This window comes from Lynx canadensis, chromosome D4, assembly GCF_007474595.2.
Source record: "Lynx canadensis isolate LIC74 chromosome D4, mLynCan4.pri.v2, whole genome shotgun sequence".
NCBI classification, from domain to species: domain Eukaryota; kingdom Metazoa; phylum Chordata; class Mammalia; order Carnivora; family Felidae; genus Lynx; species Lynx canadensis.
In genome coordinates, this window is record NC_044315.2 from 62007424 (window position 1) to 62025388 (window position 17965).

The following is a 17965-nucleotide window of genomic DNA, read 5'->3' on the forward strand; positions in this document are numbered from 1 at the left end:
AAAGGGATACATTTACCTCTGTGTTTATACCAGTATTATTTACAATAGCCAAATTATGGAACCAACCCAGGTATCCATGGATAGATGAATAAAGAAGATGTGATACACACACACACACACAGAGGAATATTATTCACCCATAAAAAAGAATGAAATCTTGTCATTTGCAGCAACATGGATGGAGTTAGAGAGATTAATGATGAGTGAAATAAGTTAGAGAAAGACAAATACCATATAATCTCACTCATGTGGAATTTAAGAAACAAAACAAATGGTCAAAGGAAAAAGAGAGAAAGAGAAACCAAGAAACAGACTATTAACTATAGAGAACAAACTGATAGTTACCAGAGGGGAGGTGGGTTGGGAGGATGGGTGAAAAAGGTGATGGGGATTAAAGAGTGCAGTTGTTGTGATGAGTGCTGGGTGTAATATGGAAATATTGAATCACTGTATTGTTTACCTGAAACTAACACATTAAAAAACCTCGGTTTTAACTGCACTTTGCTGCTAGATAATTAAGTAAATCCTAAACAAGTTATCTTTGTTCTGATTTTCCTATAATGTAATAATGTGGAAGGAATGTAGTAATATGGAATGTAACACTTCACTCAGAGTAAGTACTTGAGAAATTAAAGAAATTAGTACATTTTGTCCTATTATACAGAATTTGCATTAGTATCTGTGGAAGTACAACAGGGGAGAAGAATTTAAAATGTTATATGAAAATTGTTATATTAATATATATTATAAATTATATAATACAGAGATCTATAATTTTTAAAAGCATAATACTCAGATCATTCTTGCAAGTTAGTTGTATTTAATTGTCAAAGAATAGTTGGATTTTATGTTTTTCAGGAGTATAGACCATTGGAAAAAATGGAAAGCTCCACAGTTCATTCTGTGAAACTAGCACAACCTTAAATTTGTTAAAGTGACCTTAAGTCTGAGAGAGATAATATAGACACACCGTTCATGTGTGCACATGCATGCACACACAAACAGATATGTTAAAAGTCCAAATAAATTATTAGCAAATTGAATCAAAAAAATTATATATGTGATTAGAAAGAGTTTATCTCAGAAGTATAAAGATGGCTCTATACCATGAAACCTGCCCGTAGCTCATTATATCAGCACCTTAGAGGAAAATTTATGATTATGTCAGTAGATGATTTTTTTTTTTTTGAGAGCGAGCATGTGAGAGGGTCATAGGGAGAGAGAGAGAATCTTAAGCAGGCTCCACACACTCACAGCACAGAGCCAGATGTGGGGTTCAGTCTCATAACCGTGAGTTCATGACCTGAGACAAAATCAACAGCCAGATGCTTAACCGACTGAGCCACCCAGGTGCCCCATGATTATGTCAGTAGATGGTTTTAAAGAGAGAGGGAAATCATTGGATAAAAATCTGGCATCACTCAGAAATGCGAATTAAAACAACAGTGAGATAACATGTACAACTGGCAGTATGTAGGGAAATGGGCATTCATACTTTGGTGGTAGTATAATTTGTTACTGGTAGGAAAACACTGCTAATAGTTATTGAAATAAGAATGCACATTATCCTTTAAGTACTCTCACTTTTGGGAATCATTTTTTTTTTAATTTTTTTAACATTTATTTTTGAGAGACAGCGACAGAGCACAAGTGGGGGAGGAGCAGAGAGAGGGAGACACAGAATCTGAAGCAGGCTCCAGGCTCTGAGCTGTCAGCACAGAGCCCAGAGCAGGACTCAAACTCAAGAACTGTGAGATCATGATCTGAGCCGAAGTCGGATGCTTAACCAACTGAGCTACCCAGGCACCCAGGAAATCATTCCTACAAAATATAGTATAATAGAATATACTATAATAGTGATATATACTGTTATGGTATATTAGGATTATATTCAAGGACTTCTGTTTTGGAAACAACATGAATGACTATTGATCACTTGGAGGAGTCATTGAATACATTATTTTCCATCTATACTGTGGAATATGGTACACCCATGGAAGGATATCCATGGTGGTATTGTTATATTATTGGGGTAAGGAATAACAAATTATGGATTATTATGCACAGTGTAATCCTTTTTTTGTGTGTGAAAAGAAAGGCTATATATGTTAATGTTTGCATGAGCAGTGGGAAATGTGTGGAAAGACTGGGTAAAGAGAGGTGGTGGGATCAGTGAAGGCGGGCATCATTAAGTTTGTCTAGATATGTTCTACAGTGTTTGATTTATTATGAAGAGCATGTGTTATCTTTACAACAATCACATTTAATGAAGGAAAAGAATGCTAAACAAACTCAAAGTACCTGGATGTGAGTTCTCGTGAAATTCAATTTGGCTAGAGATACAAAAAATTTTAAAAAAGGTATACTTTCTGCCGTAGAGAATACTTGTATTATTTCCATTTACAAGCATTATCACAGATTTCTTTTGACAATAAAGATATTTCATATTAATAGATGGTGGCTTTAATGATTTTTTTTTCTTTTGTAGCAACTCCGTTCCAATATCCGAGAAATGGAGAAACTTTGTTTGAAAGTCCGAAAGGATGACCTAGTACTTCTGAAGAGAATGATAGACCCTGTTAAAGAAGAAGCATCAACAGCAACAGCAGAATTTCTTCAACTCCATCTGGAATCTGTAGAAGAACTTAAGAAACAATTTAATGATGAAGAAACTTTATTACAACCTTCTTTGACCAGATCCATGACTGTTGGTGGTAATGTACTAAGTCTTATTTTTGATCATAGTAATGCATTTAGTTAAAGTTCACCATCTTGTATAGCTGTTGCAGATATGTGAGTCTCCAGGGATCACCTTCTATTTCAGTCTGCTGAATTGTTGAACCCTGAGTGTGCCTAGAAATGCATGCCCTAGAAGTTTTGCAGGATAAAGATTTTAAGACTGTGCTGTATAGAGTGGAACTTCGAGGCTTCAAGTACCTATTTGTCTATATAATGAAAATAAATGTTATAATATTTCCTAAGGAGAATGTCATCCTGGATTGCAGAGTATGCCCCTTCCATCTCCTGGTGCAGGAGTAGGCTGATCAGGCACACCTCTTTCTTTGGCGTTCTGACTTTCTTTCATAGTGGATGGTAGATCTATCTCCCAGCTCAGTTTTCTGAGTTTAATGACATTAAAGAAAATCTGCATTGGGGGTCATGCTATCAGCTTTTATGAGGTGATACTTTAAGAAACAGTCCGGTAAAACTTGTCATTATATCTCTTTTAAGGATGTAATTGATAATTGTTAATTGCATGATAGTAGTACCTTTATAAAGACCACTAAAAAAAAAATCTTGGTTTAATATGTAGTAGTACTTGAAAGCAGTTGGTCTTTTTTTTTTTTTTTTTTTTTAATCCTATGGGTACTGGATGGCATAACTGATAAGGTTTCTCTACTTGAGTTATTTACTGGAAAGCTTAAATCTGAATTTTTTTTAACTACCAAAAGCCAATTTTTTAGCTCCTGGCTTTGTTTTATAATTGCTTCCTTCATTTTTCCTTCTTTGTTTCCCTTTAATTATGCTGTCTTGTTACATTTTACATATGTTCTAAGTTGCCTTAAATCTTAGTGGAAAAAGTGGAATATAAATAAATTACAAATCAGAATAGAATCTGAAGGATATTATACCTGCTGAGTTTTCCCCTTTTCATTTATGTAGGAGGCTCCTGTACCATTCCCTGTCTCCAAAATTAGATTATTTTTAATGTTATATTTTCAGTACTAATGACCCAATAATTTACAGGGAAGTCCAAATTTAGAAATTGGAGGAAACATTTAGGCCATCATCCAGACTTTCTTGGTAATCTTACTTTTATTGTATCCTCAGTATGTAGCATATAGTAGTGCTTGGCACATAGCGGGCCATTAATAAATGTTTCATAAATGTGAATAAATAAATGTGTTTTTGCAGATAATTTTATAATTTTGGATGTGCCATACTCACTACACTATGTGATAACCAGTACCTAAAGTGTTGTTTTGGAGAGAAGGAAGTGTTAACACTCAGCCCCTTGCTTGAAGAGTATTTGGGAAGAGTGCTTTTTGATAGTTTTTAACCAGTTACTGTTTACATTATTCTGTCCATATATATTTATCACCACTGTATTGATGAGGCTAAATGCTGTTCATATCATTTAGTGTGAACTGATACTTTATTTGCCTTAGAGAAATTGGGCTTCCATGTGATTAAGCAGCTAGCTTACCCACTTAGACATTGTGACAGTTGTGATGGCGGTAACAACAGTGAAGATATGTTGGATTTTCTGAAAAGAGTTGCTGACATCAGTTTCTTTTGCTATTTAGTTTTGAGTTGCCCATCACTAGCAATTACCTAGGAAACAAAAATTTTGTGTTCTGACAGTTTCTCACAATATGATACTATTCTAATACTTGCTTTCATTTGCATTTTTTTATTGCATTATTTGGGTTTCTGTCAGGACTGTTTGGGCTCGACAGACTTGGATTTAGATATCATCAGAGAAACTGGGTGGTTATTAGAAAAAGGCAGTTTACCCAGTTTGCTGGCAATTAAATATCTCTGTATGAAACTGGTGTTAAAACTATATATTATATATTGGCAAAATTTGAGGAAACGTGTACAGAGAAAATGAAAAAGATTGGGGCAGAGACAGAGGATTTTCCATCTGTAATGATTCTCAAACTTCTCATTTCATGGAACATCAAATTAGCTAAAGACCTAATCACTTGCCACCAGGAGAAACTACACAATTAAACCTCTGTAGCATTTATAAAAAAAAAAAAAAAAATTGAGACAACCCATTTATATATAAAAAAAAATACCTAATTTGTGCCTAAAACAATAGTAGAATGTCAAATTCCAAATGGTCAGATTGCGCTTTGACTTTGAATCCATTGCCAACATTAAGCAGTTAAATGAACTATCTCACCAAGTGCCTGAGTATTTCACCAACTGTGAGAGTTTGTACTAGGTTGCCTTAAATCCAGAAATATTATTAACAAATAATTGAGAGAATGGGAAAGGTGGAGAATAATGAAAACAAAGGAACTAATTTACATAAGACCTTAATAGTGGGGTAGGAACTCGGTTCACTCCATGTGTGGTCTTCTGGCTGTGGACTCTTTTCTGTCATCCTGCATGTTTTTATCTGTGCTTTCTGGTTTTTCTTTGTTTTTGCTTTAGATACTCATTATAGTAGTGACAGCCTATACAGAAAAATGTGATTTGCATAGAAGTTAAGTGCCTTAAAATACTTCTTCCTTTAAAAATTCAATCTGATTCTAAATAAATTGGTTGGAAATATCAGCAGAGATTCAGGAGCAATGTTGCCACATTTCCATGAGTGAGATCGAAATACAAAAATAGTTTTTTCATTTACAGATAGAAATAACAAGTAGAATAGGATGTTTTATGTTCTCTGGAGAGTAAAAGAAGCTTATTAAGTTTAGGAGGAAGCTGTGATGATTTTGCTGTTTCTTTTGTCCAGATTCTGAGAGTTCCTAAAGCAAATCTTCTCTGCCAATCTTGCTTGATCTGAGAAACTCCCTTCTGTTTCACTTGTGTGTCTAGTTTCATTTTTAGCATTGCTTCCCACCAAGAGAAGTGATGAGCCTACAAATTTGATTTGTATTTAGAAAGGTGTATCAGGTCATACAGAGTGAATCAGTGCTTCTCTCAATCATTGTCTTTCTTACTCCCCATCCGGCACATGCAGCTCACCAGTGCAATAGGAACAGAATCTTATTACATTTTAAACAAATATTCACAAAAGAAAAGAATCCAATCTTAAAACTGCTGGGAACTTCAGACTGCATATTGAATTTGATGAAATATCAGATTTTATCACAGGTATATATACATGTGGTGAACAGTTTTGCGAAACACGTGGATAGTTTTGTATATTATTCAGAAGATATATTTTCTATTGGCTTTAATTTTCTTAAAAATCCTCCTTTACCACTAAGTTAAGCCATGACTTAGAAGTCATTTTATTTTGATAGATAAGTTGATATAGATGATCAGTAGATTAATTTCACTATTTTTAATCTGTCAGAAAATGAAAAATTCAGGAAATGCTTTTAAATTAATTTAGATTTATAATGAAACTTTCCCAAACATAGTGAAGTTTAGTGGAAACTTTTTATATGTTGTGTTGTAATTCTTAGTAGAATCATTGCCTTTCAATGAAATATGGAGAGAGACAAAGAATGTTTGGACGTATAAAGAGAAGGGAAAAATCTTATGTCTGTGTTATTAACAACTAAAAATATGTTAATATTTTTACTACAAATAATAATGTAGTAAATAATAAGGTTTTGTAGTAAATAATATGGTCTTAAAACTGGAGTTTGAAAAACAGTGGTGCGACGTGTATGTATTCTACCTGCCCTTTACACTTGGAGTTGTCATGTGGATGGAACTATCTTAGATTATTTCATCATATAAAACAATAGCAATTTTCACTTCTGTGGACAGGATAAATTCTTCATCCTTCTTTCCCGCAGCTATAATCTGTCTCAGTGTTTTCCCTCATCATGTCTGTAGTAATTTCTGAAAGTTCAAAGTCAATAAATATTCACTGAGGTACTGATTTCTAATATAAGCTGGAATAAATGAATTACAGAAGTTGTAGATATTAAAGGGTTTCTTTCTTAATTGTTAGTTATGCCTCACATTGATTAGTGATGTTCAGAGTTGTAAGTTTACAGCAGGATTTTCCCCGGAATAGAACAGATTTCTTTGTTCTCAGACTCCATTTGAACTAAGATGCATACGCAGTTTGGTTTCAAGTGAGACGTAAGTGACTTAAACATTTCTTATTTTTTACAAAGGGGAATCTTTTATGTTTGCTTAAAATACCACACATTTCCCACCCCTTCAATTTTTAGGTCAAGAATTTATGTATGACAATCTCCCCTCATTTTGTTGTATACCCTGGCAGTTTCATTTAAATCCTCTGTAATAGAATAAGGGTTATGGCTTATAAAAATCCTTAGAGTGGATGTTCTATTTATAAAGTTCTGCTTTACATTTGGTCTGTTAATGATAACAAAGTTATCATTATTCATCATCTTATTAAAGAAGTGGAGTTCTTATTACAATAGAAATATTAAGTGGAAGAGCGGTCTTAGAGTAATTCATTTATCTTGATTGACATGAAAATGAAAGTGTCTTTATGTGCTATGTTAGGACATAGGGTAAGTAACTCTTTTAAACATTTGTAAAAATCAGAGAGCTTTTAAAATATTGGATACTTGTCATAATGTTGTAATGTAAAATCTACTCCGTATCTGATGTTTTTGCTCTTCCTGTAAGATAAGGAAATGTATTCAGAGAAGTTAAAATTCAAAATTAAAAGAACACTGTGGGGCGCCTGGGTGGCTCAGTCGGTTAAGTGTCCGACTTCGGCTCAGGTCATGATCTCACAGTTCATGGGTTCGAGCCCCGCGTTGGGCTCTGTGCTAACAGCTCGGAGCCTGGAGCCTGTTTCAGACTCTGTGTCTCCCTCTCTCTCTGCCCCTCCCCTGTTCACACTCTGTCTCTGTCTCAAAAATAAATAAACATTTAAAAAAAATTTTTTTTTAAAGAACACTGTCAATTCTGATAAGCCTACAAAATATTTTTTAATCAACTACTATGCCCTTCCTAAACAATTCAGATTATTTTCCTCAAGAGGTAAAACATTCATAAGTTTCAAAAGTAAAATAGTAATGCTGTTTTATAACATGCCATCAATTATTGACTAAGATGAAAAAAGAAATCGAGAAGGTGAATTTAAAGAGTTATAATGACTTTTAGGAGTGGATCGGGTATCACGTGTCACTATGTCATGTCCTTGCTTATAACACTTCAGTAGCTCTCCACTGTCTGTCAGATAAAGTCCAAAGCCTTTAACTGGCCTGCAAGCCCCCTCCTAAACATCTACTTAATGTTCTGTGTTTGTAACTCTGTGCCTTCTGCTTTATCCTTTGGCAAGACCAACCTGCTGATTTTTATGTTAAGCTATATTGTTTGTTCTTTTGAAGACCTTTTTTCTTTGTCTTGTAAGATCACCTTTTTTAGGAAGCTATTTCATAAACTGCACACCCACACCAAGCTGGGTCAGATGTCATCCCAGACTTGGAACTCTCAAAATACTGTATGTATCTATATCCCTCTATCTAAATGCCATTGTACTCTTTTATTGTTTTAGGATTATCTCTTTGTATGTGTAACTCTTCTAGAATATGTTCCTTAAGAGCATCTACTTTGTATTACTTTTTTATCTCTGGTACCCAACACAGTAGGTGGTCAGATAACATTAAAGTGGTAGATATTTTGAGCTTGAAGTAAGGGGGACAAAAGGAAATTAGACCTTCAGATCTCTTCTTTCCATTTCCACTGCCACTGTCCTAGAGCATCATCATTTTGCACTGGACTTACTGCAAAGTCTCCCAATTGGTTTTTCTGCTCTCTAATTTTTTTTACCTTTCAACTTCATCCTTAATCTATTCTTCACGCTATAGCTATGGTTCGCTTTCTAAATCTGAAATCTGATTATGGCATCCTCCAGCTTCCCAGTAGTCTCCAACTCCTTTTAATAGTTCCATATTGATCTTGTGAGATAAACAAAATTCTTTAACATAATTTATAATGCCATGAATAATGTCACCTTAGATTTTTTTCCTCATCCTTCGCTTTTCTCTTTAATAGTCTGCCCTTCAGTTGAATTCTTTTCAGTTCCCAAACCTATGCACATATTATTCTCCCTGACCTGAATAGTCTCTGCTTCTCCCTCCACCTTTGCCTGGGTTCACCTATGTCATTTCTGTTCATCCTCAGCCTTCAGCTTCAAAACCTCCAACTAGTCTCCCCTCCCTAAGTCTAGGTTAAGTACCTCTCTTTTGTGCTCACATAGCATTCCATATTTACTCGTACCATAGGTCTTATCAGACTATACTGAACTTGCCTGTTAACATGTCTGTATTGTACATAATATGGTAAGCTCCATTAATAATAGCAGCAGTAGCAATGGCTATTTATTTTAGTAGTAACTATTTATTAACCCATCTGTACTGAATATTTAAGCCAGGCGCAGTGCAAAGTAAATATCTATCACCTTATTTTTATTTTTATTGTTTAATATTTTGAAGTTTTTATTTATTCATTTAAGTAACCTCTATACCCAGCGTGGGGCTCAAACTCACAACTCCAAGATGAAGAGTCGCATGCTCTTGAACTGAGCCAGCCAGGCACCCCTTTCATTCACCTCATTTTAAAAATGAGGAGGGGCTCCTGGGTGGCTCAATCAGTTAAGCGTCCGACTCTTGATTTAGGCTCAGGTTATGATCTCATGGTTTGTGGGTTCAGGCCCTACGTTGGGGTCCATGCTGACAGTGTGGAGCCTGCTTGGGATTCTCTCTTTCCCTCTCTCTCTGCCCCTCCCCTGCATGCATGCACATGCATGCTCTGTCTCTCAAAAATATATAAATTAAAAAAAAATTAAAATCAGGAAAATGAGTCAAAGAGCTAATAAATAGCCAAACCTGGATTCTAAACTAGGTCTTTTTGACTAGGTCCATGCTCTTAACCACTATACTATGTTGACTCCCTGGAACTGTTTTTATTGTTTACCATTGTGTCTGTAGTACCCTAGCACACTGATTGGCATTTAGTAGACATTCTGTACGTATCAGTTTAACGCATGAATGATTGGTAAAACCAATACAAGGAAATAAAGACTTGATGGTAGAGTTTGGAGTGTAAATTAATTCATCATCATAGCAGTTTTAATGAGGAAGGCCTTAGTGGGTCGATGACTTTTTATGTTTATTTTTTGAGAGAGAGAGAGAGAGAGAGAGATTAGGAAAAGAGAGAGAGAAAGCTGGGGAAGGGCAGAGAGAGAGGGAAAAAGAAATCTCCACGCTGTTAGCATGGATCCTGATGTGGGGCTTGAACTCACGAATGTGAGATCATGACCCAGCTGAAACCAAGAGTCAGTTGCTTAAGCAGTTGAGCCACCCAAAGTGCCCTGGTGACTTTTTAAGACTCAGAAAAGACAAAAGCAATGTCTTTCTAGGACATGGCTTAGAAAAATGAGGAGAAGGATAGACAATATGTATGAAAAGGTCCACGTGGTGTTCATTTGATGACAAATTTGTTACCCAAAATGATTTTCATTGCAAAAAAACACATCACTTTCCTACTTTTAACACCTTATGAATCTGGTATTTATTACTAAAATACCCAAAGAAAGGGTTAATGATTTAGCATTGAAAATGTGAAACCTATTTCTACTGAGTATCTCTGTGTGGAATGTTGGCCAAATAGAATAGTTCTTCTTCAGTGCTTCTTCCACATCTAGCTCTAATTATTCAGATTGGGTAGATGGCATTTGTTGTAGCCATTTTTTTTCGAGGTGATTTTGTAGAACAATTAAAGAAAAAAGTTAACTTTTGAACAATCTGCCATAGATAAATCTATTTGTATAGAACAATCAATTTACTTTTAGTCTGAATTCAGTTAGCATTTTACATGGAAATTGTTTTATGAAATTGATTTATGCTATCCACTTTCTACCAAAGCACATAAACCCTAAACATGAGGCTATGTTCATTCAGGAACATTTCATACTGCTGAGGCTGAAGATGATCCTCAGAATATGACTCAGGTATATGCGTTGCCTGAAATTCCTCGAGATCAAAATGCTGCAGAATCATGGGAAAGCTTAGAAGCGGTATGTAAAAAATTATTTTCATTTTGGTAGCTGTGAGGCATAAAAATAAGTAACTTTTTTTTTCTCTCTCTCTTTTTAAGGACTTAATTGAACTTAGCCAACTGGTCACTGATTTCTCTCTCCTAGTGAATGTAAGTATAATAGTTTTTGTCTTAGAAATGTTAGATTAGTATGATAAGAGGCTTTTTATCAATTACTAGGCTTTTTATTAGAATTTTAATAGAAGTTACAATTTTCAAGACTGGTATTGAGCCCTGGGTAAAAGTCTAACAGTCCTCAGCTTCCAAATCAACTTAATAAGCATTTGTCAGAGATTTGTTATATAGAAGGTATTGTGTTAGATCCTTGGCACCAGGGGTCTGACAAGGTTAGCTATAGAAATAGATGAAACCTGTTCTCTGCTTTCAAGGATTTACAGTGGGTGTATCAGATAAGCTTGGACCCCAAAAACTGAAATTTCAAACATGATTGTTAAGTGCAAAAATGAGATTGAAGGGAAGTGTTATCAGCTCTAAGAGAAGCATTTAATTCCAAGGGAGGGAGGCAGGGGTTGTGAGGTAGAAGTATTAAGGATATCTTCACAAGATAGGTAGCATTTGCTTGAGCCTTGAAAATTGAGTACAATGTCCATAGATGGGAGTGGGGAGGGGTGCCTTTGAAAACAGCTGAAGACATGGAATAGAGAAGTGTGTGGCCTTTCAAGAATGACCAGGATTGCAATAAAACCAAAGGATGAGATACTATGGGCAAGCAAAGCAGGGAGTGTGAGAGCCAGATTGAGATGGTTTTGCGGGCCACACCAAAGAATTTTAACTTTAATTTGTAGGCATTAAGGAGCCAATATTAAAAAAAAAATTTTAAATACAATTTACTGTCAAGTTGGCTAACATACAATGTATACAGTGTGCTCTTGGTTTTGGGGGTAGATTCCCGTGATTCATCGCTTCCATACAACACCCAGTGCTCATCCCAACAAGTGCCCTCCTCAATGCCCTTTGCCCATTTTCCCCTCTCCCCTGGCAAATATAAATGTTTAAGCAGGTTAGAGTGATAAGCAGGTTCACACTGCTAATGGTTAAGATTACCATTAGCAGTGTGAATAATGACCTCAGGAAGGGGGGGTATAATAGGCGGATGACTAGTTAAGGATCAATAGCAAGAGTTTTACCAAGAGCAATGGCAATACAATATAAAGGTAAAGGCCAGCTGAGAGGTATTTCTGGGGTAGGCTTAGCAGAAATTGAAGGAAGATGGAAGACTCAAAACATCAGGCTTTATTGTGCATAATTGAGTAGCCAGTGACATTATTAACACAGATCAGGGAACATAAAGTGGATTTGGTGGGAAAGACAATAGATTCTGTCATTATTTTTCTAATTATTCTTATTTTTCCTTCCCAGGAAGTATGGGAAGGTTGGCTATATGAGTATGTGTGTATATGTCTGTGTGCACACAGAGGAACAAACCAGTGTCTGCTTATGCTTTTGTCTAGGTTTAGTTTTTTGTTTTTTTGTTTTTTTAATGAGAGAGCATGCATACAGGGAAGGGACACAGAGGGAGAGAGAATCTCAAGCAGGCACAGTGCTGTCAACGCAGAGTCCTGTGTGGGACTCTATCTCACGAACCATGAACCATGAGATCATGACTTGAACTGAAATCAAGAGTTGGACGCTTAACCAACTAGCCACCTAGGCACCCCTAGTTCTTTGTTTTTGATCAAACTGTGATTTGGGTGTTTTACATCTGTGAGTTATGGTTTCCCTGATGCCTGGCTTTTTAAGGATAAAAGTCACTAGATTACACAGTCTCAGAACTGGAATTGGAAAGGATTTACAAGGTCAGCTAATCCAATTCTGTTCTTGCTCCAGCTTCCCATATAGATGGTTTTTCGCTTTTTTTGAACAATTACAGCGTGGGGATACTTTCTATTTCAGCCATTCTATTTGAAGACTACCTCTTAGAAGTTCTTCCCTGTGTAAGCTCTGCCCTATAATAACTTCCCTCTGGTACTTTTGCCCTCTTGGAGCCATAGACTGAACAACTTTGGTAATTTTTCCATATAAAATTATTCATCTTCTTGAGACCAATACTCTCCTTCCTCACCCTATCCCACCTCATCATATTTTTTTCTTTTAAGAGTTCTTGATTCTCTAATATGCTCCTTCTAGAATATGATTTCTGGGCTTTTTAGTGCTAGTCCCTTCCTTTGCTTGTTTTCTAGTTTTTGTATTTTTTTCTTGGCATCTAATGCCTCAAATTGAACGTCAGTAGATTGTTTAAAGCATTTTCCTTTTTTGATGCTTCTAAATCAGAAGAAGCAAAATGCTTGAAGTTTTTTGATTAGATATCTGTACAATCTATCGATATACTTGCATATCAAAGGTAATGATACAAGAATCCCAAAATGTTTGTTGTTTCAGAATTAACTCAATTATTGTAACTCATAATATCTGATCTAATGCAGTTTCTAAAATCTGTGCATGTATGGTTACACAAATATACATTTGCCAAAAGTCATTGGTATCTACACATTAAAATCTGTTATTATATAAATTATACCTCAATACAGTTGATTTAAAAAACAAACTAAACATGTACAAAGTCTTCTCATTCCAGACAAATATATTTCCCTTCCAGTGGAATAGGCACATGAAAGGAAAATTGAGAGTTTGTGGCCATTTAACAATTATATATCCGATTAGGTTACGTAAGAAGCTCCTAACCCATAATCAAGGAAGGTTCGTGTAGAAAGACTTTGGCTATAGCCATAGTTCTATACAAATGTCCTATTTATAATAATCTGTGTGAGGACATGGGACAAAATGCTATTAGGCACAAGCTCAAAGGAGAACCCCTGATGACTCTTCCCAGGGTGGTTGAGTTCTCATGACCACATGGTCAGGGACTCACAGAAGCTCCATTTAGGCACCTAATGACTTGGGAACATAAGCAGAGTGACCACATCCCTTTCATTATCATCACATGGACATGATAGTATCTAGACAAATAAACCATGTGTTTTTGGAGCACTTTCTATGTGCATAGTACTGTGCTAAGCTCAATGAAGAATAGAGAATAGTTAAAAAAAAGAAAAAACCCTATAGGATAGTCATGATAATTGCACAACATTGTGAATGTACTAAATGCCACTGAATTTCACGCTTAAAAATGGTTAAAATTGTAAGCTTTATGTATACATACAATATATATGTATATATTATATATATGTGTGTGTTTGTGTGTGTGTGTGTGTATACACATACACACACATACATACATTTTTTTTACCATAATGAAAAATGAACCTACAAAACCATTGAGAAATCCAGGTGTGCTCCAATAATAAATTAGTATCTACTAAGCACCCTTCATTTTTCTTCAGCATTTAATTGCTCAAGTGCCTTCTGTTCCTATAACTGTGGAACTTGCCCTAGTTCTTGTCAAGGGAAATTTAAAGAACTCTGGGCCTGTCACACAATGGCATGTCACCCTTGCTGCTGGTCCAATATTGTCTCTACCTTCTACTTTATTCCCTATGGCTTTTACTCTGGATGCATAAAAACTGGGATGTAATGAATTATATCAGATTAATCAGATTTATTACCTGTTTGGCCTTCAGGGTGTTGTTTGACAATAGTGAGTTTTGTAAAATTGATGGGAGGACTAACTGAAGTAATATCCCCTTCCCTTCTTCTGACCCCAACTGCGTTCCTGCTTTTGTCCCTGCTTACATGATTCCCTTGTTGGCTCCTTCCTTAGAGTTACATTTTTGCCACCACCTCTTTCCTAATTGCTGAATCCCATGATATCAACATCCTACTTCTGCTCTGTTTATTGCCTACTCTATCTAGGCCAATATAATCCTGAAGTTCTGTATATAGTAGTCTTTGTATGTTTCTGAGCTTTTCTGTGTATTATTTATTGCATATGGTTAAGAATTATAGACTACAAAAAAAAAAGAATTATAGATTATATACTTTTGGAATTCAGAACCAGGATAGCTCAGTGTTCCCTGGATTAACCAATATCTAAGACTAGAACTAGCCTTGAAAGATGCCTGGAATTGAGTCAGGAATAAAGGAAAATAACCACAGTTTTGACAATAGTTTCTTAAACCCATAGCTTTTAGCACATTAATAAAACTGCACAACTACTAGCAAGGCTGTCCAAGGCAGGGCATTTTTATTGATGTAAATAGATTTGGCGATGGATTTGTTGAATGTATTACTATTGGTGGATATAGAGGATGCTGAGTGTACAAGTGACAAATATTCACTTAATCACATTTTTTTTTAAGACTCTTAAGTGCTCCTCTAACTGCTCACTAAGATTCAGTTATTTTTTTCAGGTAAATAAGGAGACCTAATTCAGTGTTTCTTAAAATGAAATCCACAGACACATTCTCAGAGTATTTTGAGACGTCTTTCCCTTTAAAAAGAGGAGTCTAACTCCTTTTAAAGGGATGCCAAGAACTTATATGAGGGGCCAAAGTATAAAATGTCAAGAAAGGAGTTTCAAGATTGTTAAATGTGGAAGGCCCAGGCAGATGAAAGCAGACATAAGCAAATCAGAAGCAAAACGGGGAGGTCGGTAGGTAGAGGTGAGGAGACTTCTAAGCCATCATTATTAGGAGCTTGATTTCCTGTACTGGGGTAAGGTTGTGTAGTTGTATCGTTTGGCCCAACATAAAGAGCCAAGGGCATGGTGGACTAGTGACCAAATTCAGCTCTGATGGGATCTAGTTTGGCATTGTGTATAGACAGTGATTGACAACTGACACTAATTTGCTGCCTAATTGTGATGGTGTCATTGAGTCCTCTTTACTTACAAAGCAGAATTTGAAGATACAGGAGAAGTTTGGGATTCAAACTAAGAAGAAAAGGGGAGAGGCAGGTCTGTACAACTGAGGGACAGTTGTTGATTCCAGGATAGTTGCTGATCACCCTCTGCCTTATCTCCATGTCCATATTTAAGCAAGCTTCCTGATGTAGTGAATAAGTACTCACAGGTTTGGGCTACTCCCCAGGGTCAGACAGACCTCATCGAGTACTGGCGATTGCAGTGATAGGGGAGCATCAGTGGTCTCACGCTTAGTTCTGTCTTGTGGTCTTTTCTCCAATTATACCAAAATATTTTTGCGAAAAAATACTAAAATTATGTTTAAAATTTTTTCAATTTTATCTTATTTGGAGAGAGAGAAAGTGTGCATGAGCACTCAAGCAGGGGAGGGTCAGGGAGAGAGAGGGAGAGAGAGAATCCCAAGCAGGCTCCGCAGCGTTAGCACAGAGCCAGAGGCAGAGCTCAATCCCACAAACCGTGAGATCATGACCTGACCCTAAATCAAGAGTCAGGCACTTAACTGACTGAACCACCCAGGTGCCCCAGTTTTTTTTAAAGTATTTTTAATTTTTAAATTTTACTTTATTTTAAAAGAAAACAATCATAGAGCTGCAGTGTCCAACCTTTTTTGGAAGGAGCATTAAAAAAATGTTTCCCTGAAGATTTGGGATCACACTTGGGGTATAGAAATGACAGTAGTCCCAGCAGGCTCCATCACCTTGATGGAATCATTTGGAGACTGAGAGAAAGGAGACATGTTGGCTGTTTTCCCTCTACCCCATCAGCTTATCAGGATGTGGAGATTGATGATCACACATGTGATTTATCTGCTGGCCCAGACTTTCAGGCAAGAATGGAAAGTGTTGAGGATGTCCCAAACAGAAACAGTGATAGAAATCCAGTGTCAGAAATCCCTACAGGTTGGATATTATGAATGCTGGCACTTATGCTTCTATGGGTTGGAAGAAGAAAGCTAACATGAAAAAAGTTTTGTCTGAGGAAAATAAAAACTGAATGAATGAATGGCTAGGAGAGATCTAAGGTTTTCATGCCCAAGAATTTTCAAGCTTCATAGAAAAGAGTTTAATATGCTTTTTAGAAAAGAAAGATGGGAGTTAAGCTTTCTTGAGAAGATGAGAATGACTTTGTAAATTTTTCTCCTCACACAGTCACTATCTCATTTATCCTCACTTCAACTCCATGGGGTAGGTATATCATTATCCTTCTTGAGAGATGAGAATATTGACACCTTGGATAGCTAGAGTAATCTGTCCATGGGCACACAGTGCTGTGATTTGAACACAGGACATCTGGCCAAAGGTTGTGCCCTTACCAGTTATGTACATACATTAGTGGGTTTTAAAGTGTGAGAATCATGGACTTGCAGCACTCATGAGAAATGCAAATTCTCAGGCTTCACCCGAAGTCTACTGAATCAGAAACTCAGGGAGCGGCCCCATCAGTCCGTGCCTTCAGAAGTCTTCCAGGCGACTCAGGCATGCTCTCGAACACATGAGAACCATTGCTGTACTTGTGTCCGACAGAAATGTGAAAAGGAAAACTGATAAGGGACTTTTTCAGGGATTGTGTTAGAGATGTCAAGATAGCAGTGGAGAACACAGGAATGAAGGGATACCATGAAAGGTCTGACAGTGAAAAGGTACCCACTTGGTGTATGGGAAGGGAAGGAATGTCAGTAATGCTGACAGGAAGCAACTGTGGGGAAAAATCAGCTGATTGCATTTCATGTTCTTGAATGACAATTGGAGTTAGAAGAGTGTTACATCTGATTCGGTGTAAGTTAAGCGGGCAAATACTTCAGGATTAAAGTTGAATTATTTCACAGTCATTGTAGAAGTAGGATTTACCTGGGATCAAAGAGGGATTCTCTTCTTTTTTTCAGTGAATTGAAAAAGCACCTGAACAGTCTATATTGATGTGATGGTGGTTACAGGTGTTTATACATTCGTCAGAACTCATCATCCTATACCCTTAAAATGGGCACATATTGTAGGTGAATTGTCTAAATAAAGCTTTTTTAAAAGTGGGCATGTGCTCCTGTGGCAGGTAATGAGTTTCTGTCACTGGAGGTGTTTGAGCTGAAGTTCAGTAACCACTTGTGAGAAATGTAGTGGGGCTTCACAACCTCTCAGGGAAAAATCATTCCTTGTGCCCAGAGATTCCATGAGTCACAAGGTTGCCGTGTCAGAGCAGGTGCTGCCGTGTTTCATAGAATGCCTTATTAATATATTTGATCGGAAATATTTTAACTTGTCATGATTTTAAAATGTATTAAAGTGTACAGGTGTGAGACTCAGGACAGTGAATTCATCCGCAGCCCCCTACTGCATATCACAAGTGGAAAGATTTCATGACAGATCAAACCATATTGTCTTCTCGTTCCTAAAATGTAATAATTTGTATTCA

At 36.4% G+C, this 17965-nt stretch overlaps 1 protein-coding gene across 1 annotated transcript in view; it reads left to right on the top strand.

Annotated features, from left to right (window-relative positions):
• STX17 (syntaxin 17) overlaps window positions 1-17965 on the top strand; it is a 65206-nt gene that overhangs the window by 39654 nt on the left and 7587 nt on the right. Inside the window, exons 4-6 of the mRNA XM_030294438.2 lie at window positions 2489-2714; window positions 10584-10699; window positions 10780-10830. Of these exons, the coding sequence (XP_030150298.1) occupies window positions 2489-2714; window positions 10584-10699; window positions 10780-10830 (393 nt within the window). The remainder of the gene's footprint in view (window positions 1-2488; window positions 2715-10583; window positions 10700-10779; window positions 10831-17965) is intronic.